Genomic DNA, 19745 nt, shown 5'->3' with positions numbered 1-19745 from the left:
CATTATTTCTAATGTCTTTATATATTATTTTAAAATTATAATTACTTGGTATAAATCTAAATTGAAAGTACAAAGCTGTAGATAAGAAGAGCTAAAAATAAATCTGAAAAGCAAAAAAATCTGAAACATTTGTTCTGTCATCTTTCTATTTGGGCATCTCTGTAGGTTTTAGATTAGTGAAAAACTGAAAAGCAAAAAAAAAAATTTTTTAAGTAATTAGGGAAAATAATTTTGAACTGGGAATGGAACAGAGTATATACATGGATCCTATATTGTTACGTAGGGTTTTCACCAGACACCTCATGTGATGCTTGATGGGTAAGTCTTGATTTTGTAGCAGAAAATAAACAATCTTTTATAAAATATTAGGATAGAAGACCATTAATACCAAGGGTCCTTAGAGGATTCCATTTAGGCTGCTAAGAGCCAATGATACTAATGAGAAGACTAATACTCTGAACACATCAGTATATCCCACCTAGACTAGAACCCTAAGGATGAAAAAGGAGTTACTATAAAAGATACTAACAAAATCAAAAAATATTTTATTTGTACTTTCCCTTCATATCAGAGCTTTCTCTCCCATGGGTTTTCTTGCTTCCTCCTAACCTGTCTTCCTGCTTTCCCACTGTCTCTAAATACATACTTTTACATTATCTTATTCTATTCTCTTCCTATTAAATACTCTTTAAAGATAAAGTTATGAAATGTAGGTAAGATATTTGCTATAATTTCAAATATATGCATATACACTCTGTCTAAAATACAGAATAATATTTAGCTTCTTTTTATTTTACTTTATTTTTTTTTAAATGGAGGTACTGGGGATTGAACCAGGATCTTGTGCATGCTAGGCATGCACTCTATCACTGAGCTATACTCTCCCCTGCAATGTTTACTAGCTTCTTTATCTCAAATACAAGTATACCAAAATGATTGTCTTGCTGTTTATTCTTTGTGCCTTATATTATTTTTCCCTTTTTCTTTTTTTAAATCATGAGGCTTTGTGATTCTTAATCAAAGAGGAAGTTTATGTCATACATTAATATAAAGAATCTTTTAACTGCAGTATGGCTACAGATGTGCCAAACCAAGAACACTGAATTGGGAGCTAGAAGAATTCCTGTCTCAATTTACTCCTTAGTACCAAAGAACCTAATGAAAACCACAAACTTCCCTGATTTTTAGTTTCCTCAAGTGAAACATAAAAGAATTCATTAAGATTAGTGCAGAAATAAAAAATACTTCACATATATTCTGCATTTTTCTTATCTATTGTTAAGGAGATTGTTAATTTTTCCTTTTGAGATCAAAGTTGGCCTTAAAATGCCTTTTCAACACAGCAGCTATTACCAACTAATTCAGTTGACATGACACATGGGAGAAAAACCATTTGTCAGTCCTTGTCTCCTTGAACTCTAAAATTCTGTGAATTTAGGTCTTTGGAGAAACATTCTTTTCACGTTTCTCAGTCACAGTTAGTAATAATTTATATTGCCATTTGTTTTTATTCATTGCTAGCAAAATTAATAAACATGGGCAGTCACTGCCAATAGTTTTGGGTTGATATGCTATGCTAAGGAGAACTGGGCACACCCTGGCACATTAATGGCTAGGGCAGTTGTAACTCAGTGTATAAAGTATGCCAGATGGTCTCCTCCTCTTATAGCAACAGAGCTGAGAAGAGGCCCAGTCAGTGATGGCACAAAAAGGGGAAAGTGTAGTCTGTTCCTGATAGAGTCATCAAGGATTTTAATTGCTAAGTTATGACTAGCTCCAAATACCCTAATTCCTCTATCATTCACTTATTTATTCACCTCTATTTGTACCATTCTTGAACTAATGACTTCTGTAAGTATGTATCTGCTGTGTTGTACATTATTTACTGTGAAATCACCCTTTGTTAAGCCTCTGAGGTAGTAATTCATCCACATCAGAATTCATTATTTTAAGATCTTATTTACCATTTTCACACTACAGTTGACCCTTGAACAACATGGGCTTGGACTGTGCAGGTTCACTTATATGCAGATTTTTTTCCCATAAACATGTACTACAGTACTATACAATCTGTGGTTGTTTGAATGGAAGTTTATACTCAATTTCTGGACTGCACGGGTGTCAGTACTCATAACTTATGTGTTGTTTAAGGAAGGGTCATGTGTATTCATAAATTTATAGATTTGAATCAGTATTCTTCCTTTGGTATCATCTCTCCAACTGAAGATGTCTAGAGTTTTAAAAAACTTTCCTTGTAATTCTGAATAAAAAATTTAAAAAGTGGTAGCAAAGTTTTCTTCAGAAGACAAGGTGATAGGGGTTAGATCTTTCAATGATTAAATATAAAAGAAATGTATTGAGAATTAGAGAGCAACGTTACTATCATATCTAAAGCTTAGTTTTTCACATTAAAAAATCCTAAGCATATAAGATTTAAAATGTTATGTTAAGAATGAAATAATAACCATGGTAACATAGTACCTATGGCTTTGGTAACATTATATTCAAAAGGAACCCTCCCCCCAATAAAAACGTTACTGTGCCCATATTTCAAGGGAACAGAAATTTTAAATATTTTCAAATATGCTTTAGTACCTCTTAGTACTCAATAAATGTGTATTGAAGTGAAATACAAAATTGATCTCCTACTGATCATTACAGAGGAAATCAGTGTAGTAATACTACTACAGAAGGTACTCCAGTACTTTACTACCATGTTAAAAAAAAGATATTTCTAAGGCCTATAGAATTAATTAATCTAAAAGGCTTAGTAATTTGACTTTACTCAAGGAAATGACTTGTGCTTTTAACTATTTTGATTTTTGCACTTTTAATAACAAAGCTAGTTCTTTTTCCATAGAAGGATCTCCCATCCCGCCCAAGGAATTTTGTACAGAATTAAACAGGAAAGACTTCCAGTATTTTCCTTTCAGTTTTACAAGTAAAACAAAATCACTTCTAATGACAATAAAGAAATCACATTCAAGAGAGTAAGTGTCTTTAGAGTTGATGACATTTGATTTTATGAATATTTTTACCTAACTTTCTTAGTCTTTAAAAATTAGTGTTCAGACTACAAAACCAGAAGGAAAAAAAGAGCACCTAAAAAGGAACTAAAACAATATGAGTGATTAGATGTTAACAGGAAAAGAAATGAAGTAGGAAATGAGGTTAGGCAAATTCTAAAATTAAAAAAAGCATGGAAATGTTGATAAGATAATGGCTCGAAGATCTGAAAGTAATCTAAAACACAAAAGGAAAAGTATTTAGATCAAATGCCAAGGAGGAAATGCTTGAGTACTTCAGGTCAAGAAGCAAAATTCTACAGTTCTCGAAAGGTAACATTAGCCCAATAAATTGTAGTTCATTGCTTACCCTTACTGTTCCACTAAAATTATTTCCTATAATTCAAGCTTCATTAAAAATTTTTCATAGTTGTTATTAAAATTTTTTCATCTAGTTTTTTGCCTAGGAATTAAGCAATAATGAATTACAATTTAAATTCAATTACTGACAGGTGAACACCTCTGACTTAAATTTTCAGTTAAAATTTGTGAGGATGTTGATAGTAATACATAAAAAAAAGAAAAAAAGAAAAAACATTACAAAGACTCACATAAGGAAAAGACAAGGTTACTCACCTCTGGAAAAGTTTTATACTTCAAGGGCTGCTAAAATATCTATTCTTAGAATTATTAATATCTATAATTCCTGAGGCTCATTCTTTAGGAAGCCTAACTAAAATACTTAAATGACTTTCAATTCTGATACTGCTAAACAGCATATAATTTACTCCAAAAATTACAAGACAGACACACACACACATACACACACTAAATGGTAAAGAAGGTGGACCAAGGTTATCTACTTTACTATGTTATCTACTTTTCTATACTTACACTACTATATTACTCTCACACAGTTATAATTATCTGGGGCTATTACTACACATAAGTTAAAAAATTTACCATAGAACAACACGAATGGCAATGTAAAAGAGCAAGTTTAGTTTCTCCAAAGATGGGCAAGTCTTTAAAGGTACTAGCTATTTTTAAATCTCTTAGGGAATTGGTGCTCTTCTTGGCCTTTTTTCTTGTTACAGCTTAAATGAGATATATTTTATATATCATAAAATTCATCCATTTCAAGTGTACATTCAGTGTTTTGTTTTTTTTAAGTATATTTAGTGTTGTGCAACCATCACCTATCTTATCTTGGAGCATCCTACAAAGAAAGCGTGGCCTCACTTTCCATTTCACCTTGCCCCATCCTCATTCCAGGCCCAGGCTTCTACTTTGCTTTTCCAACTTAGCTAGCTGATGCCATGTATTTCCTTGGCATAGAATGAAAATGAACGTTAAATTTAGGTATACTATTTAAAAATGCTTTTAGAAGTAATCCTTTAAGAAATCTTACTTTTAAATTATAGAATTTCCCCTTCAAATGTATTTAAAGCAGAAATTGTGAAAAATCCACTTCTTTAGCTTATTTACTATATACATATATCAAATGACAAATATATTTATTCTTTAATTTGGTTTGAAAAATTCAAGAACCTCAACCAACCCATTAATATGAATTACTCCATAAGCCATATACCGAAAATTAGTTCATCTTTTTTTTCCTCCCAAAATAAATACATGTCTTTTTAAATACAAGTTGGTAAAAAGAGATTATCATTACTTCACAGAACATAGGAAAATTTTTTTCACTTTTCATCATCTCTGAAATTGAGATGCACTTTATAATGGAGAGCATGTCATAAATTAATGGAAATCCTTCTTTCTCCAAGGTATGTAATTGTTACAATCAATGGTATTTTTGATTTGAAAATATGGTATGTTGAATTTGGAAAATTCAATAATTGTGACCTGAAAGTTAAGTGAGGATGTTATTTTTCTTCTAAAAACCAGAAACAAATAATACTAATATCTATAGTGACTGTGCTTTCCATTTTTATACAAAATAAAATTTAATCTATTAGACAGTTTTAATTAACCTTATGTCACTCCCTTTAAAATACTGGGTCATAATATCAATTAAGTGGGTCACAAAAACCTTTTTTTCTTTTTAAAACTGTTTATTTAGGTGTGTTCTTTAGTTTTAAAATGTTTATAAAATCCTGTTTGATATTGTCTTCCATTTTAACTTTTGGTAATTAATAAAGGTAAGACTTGGTTTGTAACACATTTATTTTAACTACATGTGTAATTTATCCTGGCACGTGATGTAAAATGTCTTCCTTACTGACAGTGTAGTCAATAGAGTTTGAAATACCTAATTTAAAACATGTTTAAAAACTATAGGAGACCAGATATTATGCAGCCTTAAGAATGAAGAAGTTCTTTATCTACCGAAATAGAAACAAAAATATGTTACATGGAAAAAAAGCAAAATGGAGAACAGTGCATAGAGTATGGCATCATTTGTGTAAGTCATGGAAAGATCATATATTTGAGTTTGCTTATACATGCAGAAAGTATCTCTGAAAGAATACAGTACAATCTACAACAATAGTTGGAGACTTCAATATCCCAGTTTTGATAATGGACAGAACATCTAGACAGATCAGTAAGGAAAAAGAGGACTTGAACAATGTAAAACAATTAGGTCTAGTAGACATACAGATCACTTGAGCTAACAATGGCAGAATATATATAATTCTCAAGGCACACGGAACATTCTCAAGGGCAGACCATATGTCAGGCAACAGACAATTCTCAATAAATTTCAAAAAGACTGAAATCATACAAAGCATACTCTCCAAATCACAATGGAAATTAAAAATCAATAATAGGAAGGAAAATTCACTAATATGTGGATGTTAAAACAACACATTTTAAACAATCAGTGGGTCAAAAAGATCAACAAGGGAATTAGAAAATACTTTGATATAAATAAACACAACATACCAAAAGTTGTGAGATGCAGCATAAGCAGTACACAGAGGGAAATTTATAGCTGTAAATGCCTACATTAAAAAAGAAGCAAGAAAAAAAAAGAAAAGAAGAAGCAAGATACAAAGTCAACAACCTTCCAACAAAGAGCAAACTAAGCTAAAAGCCAGCAGAAGGGAGAAAACAATAAAGTTTAGAGCAGAGGTAAATGAAATACAGACAAGGAAAACAATAAAATCAACAATGTCAGAAGCTGGTTCTTTGAAAAGATCAACACAGTTGACAAACCTTTAGCTGGACTGATTAAGAAAAAAAAGAGAGAAGATGCAAATAACTAGAATCAGAAATAAAGGAGAGGACATCAGTAACAACCTTACAAAAATTAAAAGGATTATAAGTGAATACCATAAACAATGGTTCACCAACAAATTAGATAATCAAGAAATGAACTAACTCCTAGAATCACATAAATTACCAAAACTGACTCAAGAAGAAACAGAAAATCTCAAAGCAGATCAAGCAAATAGACTGAATTAGTAATAAAAAACTTCCCCAAAAGGAAAGTTCCAGGATCAGATGGCTTCACTGGTGAATTCTAAATCACATTTAAAGATTTATTAATATTGATCCTACTCAAACTCTTCAAAAAAAAAACAAACAAAAACAGACGAGGAGGAACAATTCCTAACACATTCTATGAGACTAGCATTAGCCTGATACCATAACTGGACAAAGACAGCACAACAATAGAAAACTACAGACCAATATTCCTTATGAATTTAGAAGCAAAAATGCACAATAAGATACTAATGCCAAATTCAACAATGCTTTAAAAGGATTGTATACCATGACCAAGTGGGATTTATCACAGGAATGTGAGGGTGGTTCAACATATGAAAAATCAATCAATATATTACACCACATCAGCTGAATGAAGGGGAAAAAATGATTATTTCAATTAATACAGAAAAAGCATTTGATAAAATTCAATATTCTTTCATGATAAAAATACTCAGCAAACTAGGATCAGAAGAAAACTTCCTTAATATGATAAAGGGCATTTATGAAAAACCCAGCTAGTATTACACTCAATGGTGAAACACTGCAAACTTTCCTCATAAGATCAGGAACAGGATAAGGGTATCTGTTTTCTCAAAACAATGTTATTCAAAATTGTACTGGAAGTCCTAGGCAAAGCAATTAAGTAACTGGAAGAAATAAAAACTATCCAAATTGGAAAGAAAGCAGCAAAATATCTATTTGCAGATAACATGATTTTATATAAATCTCAAAGAACCCACAAACACCTATTAGAGCTAATAAATAAATTTAGCAAAGTTTCAAGATACAAGATCAACACACAAATATCAGTTTTGTTTCTATATACCAGCAACGAACAACCTGAAAAGGAAACTAAGGAAACAGGTTTACCTATGATAGCATCCAAAAGAACAAAATACCTAGAAATAAATTTGAATAAGGAAGTGAAAGACTTGTACACTGAAACCTACAAACACTGCTGAAAGAATGTCATTAAATGCAAAAAAACCCTCATGTTCAGAACAGCAATATTCCCCAAAGTGATCTACAGAGTCAATGCAATCCCTATCAAAATTCAAATGACTTTTATGGCAGAAATCAAAGCTGAGCATTAAAATCATATGGAACTCAAAGAGGCCCTGAATGGTAAATAATATTAAAAAAAAGAACAAAACCCCAGAAACCAAAACAAAGCTGGAGGATTCATATTTCCCAATTTCAAAATTTACAATAAAGTTACAGTAATCAAAATAGTGTAGTTGAGGCATAAAGATAAACATAGAGATCAATGGTACAGAATTGAGAGTATAGAAATCAATTCAAACATCTACACTGAACTGATTTCTGACAAAGGTGCCATGACCATTCACTAGGGAAACTACTTTCTCTGTCACAAATGATGCTGGGAAATTTGCGTAACTACATGAAAAGAATAAAGTTTTGGCTCCCTGCTTTACTCCATATATTAAAAAAAAAAAAAACCCTCAAAATGGATCAATGGCCTAAATATAAAAGCTAAAGCTGTAAAACTACTAGAAGAAAACATAGGGGTAAATCTTCCTGACCTCCGTTTTGGCAATGGACTCTTAAGATTTGATACCAAAAACACAAGCAACGAATGAAAAAAAAAAAAAAACAGATAAATCAGCTTTCATAAAAATGAAAAACATTTGTCCAGCTAAAGACATTATCAACAGTGTAAAGACAATCTACAAGACAGGAAAAAATATCTGCAAATGAAATATAAGGTTTAATATACAGAATTGTAAGAACTCTTACAATTCAAATACAAAGACAAATAATTCAATTTAAAAAATGGGCAAAGGACTTGAAAGAATACACTGAATAGCTAATAAAATTTATTGCAGTGGGATGGTGGCCCAGGGAAAGGGGAAGATGAGTTTTTGCTGTACATCATTTTATATTTAAAAGATGTTAAACCATGCAAATGCATTATTTAATCAAACTCTTAAATCTTGTTTTAAATGTTTTATTTATTTAATTATCTAGGATATTGCTAATCAGTCTACTAAGGGACACTTTAATTGTATTTACATTATCAATAAAAAGGCTTATACTGATAAGAAAATATATAAAACTTGAGAAATAAAAAACAAAAGCCTTCAATCACAAGACCTTTTAAAAAATATAGATTTAAGGAACTAGGGTAAAATATCAAATAAAAGTAATCCAATATCAAAAGATGAAATGAAATAAAAATTTTGTCCTTTTATGCCCTGGGATTGGTTTCATACAAAAGCAAAACATAAACTTCATTATTTACTAATTTAATTTCAAGGGAATATAACTCCGGCATATTATAAATGGTAAATTTTCTGGTAAAACAGAATAAGGCACAAATAATTAAACAAAGATAAATAATCAAGTCTTCATGAAATTATAAGTATATAAATATTTTTAAATATAAAAAACTTAAAATCAGCCAGAAAAGTAAACATCATACCACAAATAAAATATATATGTATATGTATATATAAATATGTTTATATATTTATATATACATATATACACTACATCTGATTACTGATGATGCAAATGTATAAATACTTCATGCAGTACAATCAGACTTTAGTGGTAGGGTCTTTTATGATTAAAAAAGGGGAACATTAAAATAAAAAAACTTACACTGCATCTCATAACAATTAGGTTTCTATGATATTTTAAAGATTATATTAAGGAAACATAGTAAAAGGGATGCAAACATTAATGCATTGCACGGATTGTTACAAGCTAAAAAAGGAAAAGAAGCTCAAACACCATTCTGCCAGGCAGAACTGCAAAACAATCTGAAATTGGACACTGATCCTTCAAGACAGAAAAATTTCCATACTTATTAATATCTCACAACTGTTTTAAAATATTAGGTAAAATAAAACCATCAGTAAGAAAACAGTCATGTTTATCTTTTTTAAATTAAAAATACCTACAGGAATAAAAATTTTAAAGCTCTACGTGTAAGCTTTCTTGAGGATCAGTACAAATTTCTTGGGCTAGACAGATAATTAAGGATAAGCTTTATACGGGTTTGCCAGTGCACTGTGTATCTATCATACTGTAGGTCCCATGATTTATGATTAAAACCAGTGGTAAATATTAGGAAGATGACAGAAGAAACTTTTATGACACATTCTAAAATATTCTTAACCCACTGAAAAAAATTTGTGAAAGGAAAATTGATGTCGTAAGTTGAATAATCCAAATAAATAATTAAACTTGTTTGTAAATAAATCCATTCACTGTCATTTAAATGAAATTACAGATAACTTTTCACTAATCTACTAGCTAAATATAACTCTAAAGATAACTTTCTACAGTATTTATGGTTTATAACACAGGCAATGTGTACTAAAATATATTTGCTGCTCTATGTTGGATATGAAAAGCATTTGTTGGTAACAGGTTAGCTACAAGAAAAACAAAAAAGGTACTTTAAAAAGTTATTGTAGTCAATATAACTATCCTATCATCATAAGACAAGTGTAATTACTGCCAAATACAATACAACTAACATGAATAGGTAACTACAAGTACATTTAAGAAAAGAGTTACATTACTAGTCCCTATTAATTTTCAACACGAATAGTGTTTCTATAGATGTATCACAAATCATATCAAGAGCAGAGATAAAATTAATTAGTTAACTGGCAATGTAAAAAACAGACAGTGTTCGTGGCACATAAATGGACCTACAGTAATAGTTAGTGTTGCAGAAGCTAATGATGCTTTAAGCAAAATTGGAAAAACATGAATACCATGCAGTTTTACTGAACTCACCTGACAGAGGTGTAAAACCATTCTCTAGGAGCAGAGATGCATGCACAAAAGTAAGAATATGATTGCAAGTAATAGACTTTAACAAAATAAAAATATAACACTAAACTTCAAAATGACAAAAAATGGACAACACGATGAGATTACTGGGATGAAAACACTTTTATGTGTCTCACCTCTCTCTTTGCCAGCAGCACATTAGGAACGATGTGGGGCAGGCAGCGCCCCAGCATTAACATGACACTCTTCTCACTGTCTGCAATCCGAGACACCTAGAAAACCAAAGAATTAACACATGACAATACTAGAGAATTTCTGTGCGTCATGTACTTAAAATTCATGCTTCAGATTCTGTCACCTCTGCTCCAAACACACACCACAAATTATAATATATGATGATGACGATAACAACAACTGTGATCCCAAACAGGATAAACATTTTTGTAGACCAGAAATGCATTTAAAACACCAGTGACAAGCAAGGTGAAGCCAGGGAGGCTTACCAGGCTTCAGTTCTGGGAACAAATACGGATAATGCAGGAGTGGGGCGGCTTCAAGTGTTTTTAACTTTGTTCTCGAAAAGGGGCCCACAAAGCTACAATCTTTGTCTCAGGTGAAAGAGAAGTTTGTATAATGAAGCTGCATGTAAGGGGAGGCCCAGGGAGGCTGACCCAGTCTTACAATGAGGATTACCAGATTGCATCCAAACCATTCTCTAGCTCTTTCATGTTCTTAATGACACCGTGGGACAGAAGCCCAGGAGAGTTTAAGTGGAATGAACTACAAAACAGCTAGAAAGGGAGGACTGAACATAAAATAGGAGAAAAAAATAAAATAAAATACCCTCTCAAGATGAGCCTGCAAAAACAATTACAAAGCACTTGAGGAAAACAAATCTGACAACTAATAAACTCTGCAATCAAAGACAACCAATCCTAATGAAAGAAAAAAATGAAGTAGACTAAAAACTGAAATATAAAAGTGTACACTTGAATTGGTTTTCTAAATTATACCACAAAAAAGCATATAACCATGTCAGTAGACATAACAAATTAAAACTAGACTGTAAAAGGTCACTTTAATACTAAACAAAGCTTTAATCCAAAGACAAAAATAATCAACAACCTTCTTTAAAAGTTTAAAATTTTAGGAACTACTTCTTAGAGCATTATTTTAAATAATAGATTTGTACTTGAAATAGAGTCTTATCACAATTATTTTTTGGATAAGATGCCAAAAAGAAAAACTGAATGTTTTAAGAAAGCTGCAAGAATCTGGTATAATTTACCTCTGATCCTAAACGACTGTCTGCTGACATTCGACAAAAAGAGAGTAGTGCTTGATGGAAAGCAGGAGACAACTTCCTAGAAGAAAATATTCAATGGAAATGGTTCATTTTCTATTAATCATTAACCAAATAGTTACCACTGCCATTTAAGGAGAAAGTAAGTTGCATGCTATACGCAATTCCTACTCTTGCATGAATTCTACCTTACAAATAAATGGTAACTGAATTTCTCAGCCACAAATGACTGGAAGGTCAATTCACTGAAGAATTATTCAGGGGAAAAGAAATCAGCAATAGTTGTTCATCTTAAAACAGCTTGATGTTATGTGAATGAATGATTTGTAAATGATTGGATTCAACCTGAAGTGGAATGGCAGGTCAACGACTACAGTGTTTGCAAAACCAGAAATGAGGACTTTTTTCTCCCCAATTCTGTATGGCCCCAGAAAGGTAAAGAGTGGATACAAAGGTTGACCTAGTATGTTGCAGAGAAGAGTTAAAGTTCTGCAGATCTAAATAATGAAAATGAAAGGCAAGGGACCATGCTTTTGTCATCTAACTATAGTCACTGCAACCCAATAAAAATTAAGTGAATTGAGCGAATATTAATGATACAATATTAGGAATGGTAGCAGACACAGGAAAAAGGCCTAAGAGCAATAACCATTCCCCTCTTTAGCCCAGGCACCTTTGCAGTACCAAAACCTTCTATTGACTGAGGAATAGAGAAAAGGTAAAAAGCATTGGGTAAAATATTCACAGCACATAGAACATAGATTTTATTTATGGGTTTAAGTTGGCGAAAATATAACCTACTTTATTTATTGTCTATTTCTCTTTAATGTAATTTAACTTAGTAATTACTTGTGTTTTGTTGGGTTTTTCTTTTTCTTTTTTTTTTTTTTTGGTCACATGTACTTTGGTATACGTTAAGCTCATGCCAAACATAAAAATTCAGACATCTGATCTACAAAATAAGAACTGAAACTCTTCCAGTTTGAATATGTACTAAATAGCTGAAAGATGCATTTCAAAATACAGAATCATACTAACCTATTGGGTTTATCAAAATGGACTGTGTTTTTACTTGATGGAGAAGAAAATGGCATCCCTTCTCTTTCTCTCCTGGGGAAAGAATTTGGAAAACTCTCTTTAGGAATAGTGGAATCAATGTCATCAGATTTTGAAAGATGAATATCCTTGTTTTCTCCCTTGTCTGAACTATTCATAACTGAATTTTGTCCACTGTCTTCAGAGTCTTTGTGGGGAGACTGATCCAAAGAAGGCTGAACAGAGTCACAAACTACTGGGCTGGCAAAGTGTTCATTTTTGAGGAAATCCATTTCACTGCAGAGAGAAAGAGAAATTATCAGAAAGTAACTATTTTTTTTTAAACTTCGGCAATAGCATAAACCTCATAATGAGTTTAATGCTTTAAAAGAATAACGTATTAATAGAAAGTGGTAGAGCAAATGATTAATCTTTTCTGTACCATATACAATGATGCTTCTTATACCCAGAAGTATAACTAAAAACTCTTACAAAACATAAAAATGGCTTTATAAACTGCTTTGGATTAACACTTAAATTTCTTCATTTGCAAAATGGGGATAATTCCATCTAATCCACAGAATTATTAAAAGAATCAAATAAATGGGAAATATGTATGAAACTAATGTAAAGAATTTATTTTACTAATACTGACACAACTTGGGGAAAGTGAAAAACATCTTATTCCTTGTTTCCAAGACATAAACGATCACCTGATTATGTTGACTGAATATCTTTTTTGGGGGGGCCAGGGAAGGACAGATTAAGTACATAAAACATTTATAAGAATTTTTTTCAGAAGTATTAGGATATGAAAAATTGTGTCTTCTAACTGAAATGTTATTTTATATATTTATAAAATCTGTCAATATCTTTAAAAACTTTAAGAAGGTTTTTAGAAATGATGATTAAGTACTAACCTTTCAAGTCTTCTGATTTGCTCCATCAAAGACCATTTCTCACTACTTAATAAACTAATTTTATCTTCTAATTTCTGTACTAGCAACGAGTTCTGAAATCAAAATGGGAGAAAAACAGAAACTCAAGATCTCATAGTATGCTTTTACATAGTTTAAATACTTTTTATAGACTTAACTACTTAGTTAATACCTCTCACCTCTACAGCCTGAGGAGTTTCAAGAGTTGGAGGAAGGTTTCCTAAAATTGGTGTAAGAGCCTCTAATTCATCTTCTTCTACACCACTGGCCACATCCACAAGATCTTTCCCAGCCACTTGATGATTTCCAAAATCTCGGTAGAGTTGCAATAAGTCTGGAGGTTTTGGAATGTTTAATCCTACATCATCCCATAGTTCAAAATCCTAAAAGATATAAGGCAGTTTTATCTTGCATCTTTGAGATTAATCTGTCTTAGATGTCAAGGTGCCCCATATACAATCTTTTTGATCAAATCTCTCAAAAATGTAAACTCTTAACTTTAAAGCTTGTGTTAATGTTTAAGTTTGTAAAACATGCTTAAATATTTGCATGAAGTCACAGAATATGTCTAGATTAAGAAAGTCCTAGTTCATAAATTGTATTCATTATTTACATGTAAACTAATTGATGGCATTAACTTTTATTTTTCCTTTCTTTATTATTCCAACATATATATATACACACATATATGTATATATATATGAGTGCAATCTTTAACAGGTAAGCAAGCAATTTAATCTGCTTGCCTTCTTGCTGTAGCTGTTTGAATCTAATTATATTATTAAAAATGCTCTGATAGTCTTCAGAATCCAAATACCTGCTCTTTGATGTCTTGTTATGAAACATTCTGGAATTCAATCTAATATAATTTTATTATAAGAGTACAAAAAGGCATAGAACCTCAAAGCATTCTATGGGCAAAGATTTTTTTAAGGAGCTTTATAAAGTTCCAGAGTTATCAATCACATGCAAATACACTGTCCTACCATTTTATCTTCCTCTAATACACCAGAATTCTGTAATTTGATATCTTATAACTTATTTATTTATAATTTATGAAACTCTGAGAAACTATGGCATATTCATTTGAATGTTCTGAATATGACACTCTTAATACTTTAAGGATTAATAATAATTGAAAATAGCTATTATTGGGGGTTAAATCCGAGGCAGATGTAAGACAGGTATTAAGTGTGGGCTTTGTATTTGCAAATAATGCGACAGACAAGGGCTTAATTTACAGTATATAGAAACAGATCATACAACATACAAAAACAAAAACAAAAACAAAAACAAAAACAAAAACAAAAAACCCAACTCAATCCAAAAATGGGCAGAAGACCTAAACAAGCAAGTCTCCAATGAAGACATACAAATGGCCAATTAGCACATGAAAAAATGCTCAATATAGCTGATTATTAGAGAAATGCAAATCAAAACTACAATGAGGTATCATCTCACACCAGTCAAAATGGCCATCATTCAAAAGTCCACAAACAATAAATGCTGGAGAGGCTGTGGAGAAATGGGAATTCTCCTGCACTGTTGGTAGTGTAGTCTGGTGCAGCCATTATGGAGAACAGTATGGAGAGTCCTTAAAAAACCAAAAATAGATTTACCATAAATCCAGCAATCCCACTCCTGGGCACATATCCAGAGGGAACTCTAATTTGAAAAGATATATGCACCCCAATGTTCACAGCAGCACTATTTATAATAGCCAGACATGGAAATAACCTAAATGTCCATTGACATTGAAATATAGATATAGATATAGATATAGATATAGATCTATAATGGAATACTACACAGCCATGAAAAGAGTAAAATGCCATTTTCAGCAACATGGATGGACTTGGAGATTGTCATTCTAAGTGAAGCAAGCCAGAAAGAGAAAAGAAAAATACCATATGCTATTACTTACATGTGGAATCTAAAAGAAGGACACAGATGAACTTATTTACAAAACAGAAACAGACTCACAGACATAGAAAACAAACTTATGGTTACCTGGGGAAAAAGGGGGTGGGAAGGGATAAAGGAGAAGTTTGAGATTTGTAGATAATAACTACTATATATAAAATAGATAAACAAACAAGTTTATACTGTATAGCACAGGAAACTATATTCATTATCTTGTAGTAACTTATAATGAAAAAGAATATAAAAAGGAATACATGTATGTCTGTGTATGACTAAAACATTATGCTGTATGCCAAAAATTGACACATTATTAACTGATTATACTTCAGCTAAAAAAAAGAAAGAAGGAAGGAAAGAAGGTAGGAAGGAAGGAAGGAAAGAAAGAAAGAGTGTGGACTTTGAAGAAAATTAGATCCAAGAATGAAATTCATATTTTCTCCACTTATTACTGTTATGAATTAATTTGAACCTTGTACAGGTCATTTGTAGAATTGGTATAATACTTATCTCTTAGGGTTTTTATAGTGATAAAATAAAATGTTTATTGAGGTCCTAATACAGTGTTTGGCTTTTTAAAAAATTATTAAATGAATATTACACATATAATTCAAGTATCCATTTATCCATCTATATTCATCCAATATTTATGAGATATCTATCCTGCGCTTAGAATCAAGGATAAAATATTGTCACCATTCAGGGGCTTTCACAGTTAAAGAGTAGTGACATAAAGAAATAAGCAGAATCTAAAGTATCACGAGTGTTATGATTGAAGAACTGTCAATAATTCAGAGAAAGGAGTCAATTTCTGTCTTAAGGTGGAGGGTAAGGAAAAGTTTCTAAAAAGTGATGATCTATGCACTCCCTTGGAAAGGTTTAGGTATTTATTCATAAGGCACATGGCAATGAGAGGATAGGGGAACTAATTATTTCAGAGACAACAGGAAGAATGAGCAAGAACTCAACGCTCTGAAGGAATCAGACACATTCAGGGTGCAAGTGCTTCAGCTGGGCATGATTATAATTAACAGGTGAAAGATAATGTTGGAGGCAGGTAGAAGGATAAGCTAAAAAAAAAGTTGAGAATATTTATAAATTTAAAATTGATAAGGAAGGAGTTAAAGCAGGAGGCAGGAGAGATGACCGATGTGAAAAAGAGGGAGAGATTGGGAAAGTGAAAATATTCAGGTGAAAAAGCAGATATAGTGGGAGCAAGACAGTGACAAAGTTTAGAATGTGGCAGTGGGAGCATGGTGACTTCCTACAGTGGAGTGCACAGCAATGTTACTGGGAGTCGCGGAGCTTTTCATTTATATGTGTTTTACTTTCTCTCAGCACATATAACAGTGTTCAGTGTATAAGCCCTTACAGATTTACCCCTATTTCCTACTTTTTGATACTCTTGTAAATAGTATTTTCTAAATTTCAATTTCTAATTGTTGCCAGCATACAAAAATACAATTCATTTTTGTTTACTGATCTTGTATCCTACAACTTTGCTAAAGTCATACATGAGTTGTGGTATCTTTTAGACAGTCCATAGGATTCTCTACATATACAATCATGACATCAGTGAATAAAGTTTTATTTCTTCTTTTCCAAAATGTGTGCCTTTCATTTCTTTCTTGCTTTTTATTGGCTAGAATCTTTAGTACGAAGTTCAAAAGAAATAATGAGAACATATATCTTTGCTTTATTCCTCACCCTTCATCATTAAATATAAGTAACAGGTTTTCTGTATCTTTTATGAGATTGAGGAATTGCCTCTCAATTCCTAAGTTGTTAGTAACATTCCCATTTTATCCTTTTAATATAAGTAAAATCTGTAGTGATATAACCTTGCTCATTCCAGATTTTGATAATTTGCATCTTTTCTCTTTTTCTAATCAGTCAGGGTAAAGATTTGTCAATTTCATTTATCTCAAAAAAACCGGTTTTTTGTTTTATTAGTTTTTCTTTATTGTTTTCTGCTGCCTGTATCATTGATTTATCCTCTCGTTTTTATTATTTCCCTTCTTCTGCTTACTTTGGGCTTTGCTTAGTTTTCTTTTTCTAGTTTCTTAATGTAGAAGCTGATTATCATCAATTTGAAACCTTTCTTTTCCATTATAAACATTTTAGTGCTATAGATTTTCCTCTAATTACTGCTTTAGTTACACAAATTTTGATTATTTTGTTTTCATTTCATTCAGTTCAAAATTTTTTATAATTTCCCTTTTGATTCCTTTTTCAACTTATGTGTTATGTGAAAATATTTAAAATCCTCTTAAATATTAAGACTTGCTTTATCATTTATAATATTGTCTATCTTGATAAGTGACCCATATGTTTGAAAATATGCATTCAGCTACTGAAAGATGGAGTGTTTTACAAATTTTACTTATGTTAAGTTGATTGACAACATAGCACAAGTGTTCCATACCCTAAATGATTTTCTATTACCTTGTTCTATCAATTATTGAGAGAGCCAGTAATTGTTGCCTTTTAAGTGGGAAGGACAGACCATTTACATTTGAAGTGAGTGTTGATATGGATGGGTTTTAAATCTACCATCTTGATATTATTTTCTATGTGTCCCATCTATTTTTTTCTTTTCCTCCTTTTCTGCTTTCTTTCTAGCCTCTCAAAGTTTCTTACAAATTAAACATATATATTATTCATTAGTTGATCTTTAACCGAAATTTGTGATAAAACTTGATTAAACTAAAATGTAATCATGGTATAATATTATTTATATAAGGTAAATACTAGTTTCTATCTGTTTTATTCTAACCACCACTTAGTAAGAAATAACTAAATATTTTATTAAATTTAATTTTTGCCAAAAACATTACAATTACCGAGAGAGTAACTGAATTGCTATCTTCCTTAGATAACTTCTATATTTGTTGAACAAACCATGGGATATTTTATGGACCAAAGGAATACACCTGATTTAAAATGATGGCTTCCTGATTTCTACATAAAATACTCCCAGGTATTCATTTTACTAAGGTACAAGATTCAAACTGATCCATTAGCACTAAGAAGTCAAAATATTCCACATTCAGGAGACAACAGTAAACAAACCATCATTTCTTTGCTTACAAAATTTTACCAGGAAAATAATGAGGTTCTAAAACTGGCTCCTATTCAGAGACATAACTTATATTCTCACTCTTATTCAAAATATTTTCTTATTTGCTGTTATCTATTTCTCATCTTAATTATTATAGTGCTATTGGAGGTTTCAGCTAAACTGGAATTATAAGTCTACTTTATTCTTAATCTGTACTACTACTAAGTAAATGTTTTAAAGTTAAAAAAAGCACACTTTATAAATACATGCAAATATATGAAATTATATAGTTACTGGGGAGTTGTAAAAAGCTTTCTGGAAAGAATCTGAAGTCTTTATGTAGAGAGAAAAAATCTATAAGCCAACAGAACACTAGACTGGGTAGGTAAGAAAATGTGTTTGGTAACCTGCCTTATAGAGCTTTAATACATGTGTAACTTTAAAAAATTAAAGAAAGTAGATAAAAGAGAAGATATATTAATTAAAAAGGAAAAAAAAATTCAAAAAAAAATGTACCTGATCATCATTTTCATCTGAAAAGGTTATTGATGTCAGCTTGTAGTTATTCTTCAATAAAAATTCATTGACTAAGAAGTTTAGAGCTCTCTTTTCAAGAGGTTTGATTGGCTCCTGGAGATAAAATAAAAGACAGATACAATATTGTAAGTTCTCCTCCTTCAATACTTGTGCTACCATTTCATGTGGAAGATACTTTTAGATCTGTCGTTCACCCACCTGAATTTCAGGACTTGATTTGTAATTTTTTCGTTCCTGTAAAGGAACTTCGTGTTCTGGTGGGAAAAAATACGAATATTTTACTATTTCACATTTGAAAATATCTCAGCTACTTCTACATTGTCAAAGTAGAAAAAGTCTCAAAAAAGTTTTATGTACACCACCTGCAGCCTTTGTCAGGTTGGCTCGGAGGGCCTGAATGGTCTCCTTGGCTTTCCGTAGTTCAAACTCCAGGACTGGACAGGGATTTGGAATAAACACACACAGGCATCCAACCAAGAAAAGGGAAACAAAAATTAAAAAATAAAAAGCAAGGATGGGTATGAAAAAAAAATACAATTTGTATTGAAAACAGAAAGCATGCAATCTTTATGAAACTTGTGAACGCATGCAGCAGAGTTGATTTGCAAGCAAACTGGTGAATGTTTTCCATAGTTTCAGAATACAGGGGACTATGGATCAAATGTTCCAGCTGTCTGACAGGGATGGCTCTATTTAAAAATAAAATCTATGGCATACTCTCA

General features: G+C 31.5%; 1 protein-coding gene across 5 annotated transcripts in view; it reads right to left on the bottom strand.

Annotated features, from left to right (window-relative positions):
- RELCH (RAB11 binding and LisH domain, coiled-coil and HEAT repeat containing) overlaps positions 1 to 19745 on the bottom strand; it is a 99962-nt gene that overhangs the window by 54235 nt on the left and 25982 nt on the right. For all 5 annotated transcript variants that reach the window (XM_064480388.1, XM_064480389.1, XM_064480390.1 and 2 more), the window contains exons 3-10: positions 19386 to 19457; positions 19222 to 19277; positions 19003 to 19116; positions 13685 to 13888; positions 13488 to 13579; positions 12571 to 12864; positions 11518 to 11593; positions 10406 to 10501 (exon numbers count right to left, since the gene is read on the bottom strand). In XM_064480388.1, the coding sequence (XP_064336458.1) occupies positions 10406 to 10501; positions 11518 to 11593; positions 12571 to 12864; positions 13488 to 13579; positions 13685 to 13888; positions 19003 to 19116; positions 19222 to 19277; positions 19386 to 19457 (1004 nt within the window). The remainder of the gene's footprint in view (positions 1 to 10405; positions 10502 to 11517; positions 11594 to 12570; positions 12865 to 13487; positions 13580 to 13684; positions 13889 to 19002; positions 19117 to 19221; positions 19278 to 19385; positions 19458 to 19745) is intronic.

This window comes from Camelus dromedarius, chromosome 28 (genome assembly GCF_036321535.1).
Source record: "Camelus dromedarius isolate mCamDro1 chromosome 28, mCamDro1.pat, whole genome shotgun sequence".
NCBI classification, from domain to species: domain Eukaryota; kingdom Metazoa; phylum Chordata; class Mammalia; order Artiodactyla; family Camelidae; genus Camelus; species Camelus dromedarius.
The sequence above is the reverse complement of the archived record's forward strand: the minus strand, read 5'-3'. Positions and strand labels throughout refer to the sequence as shown.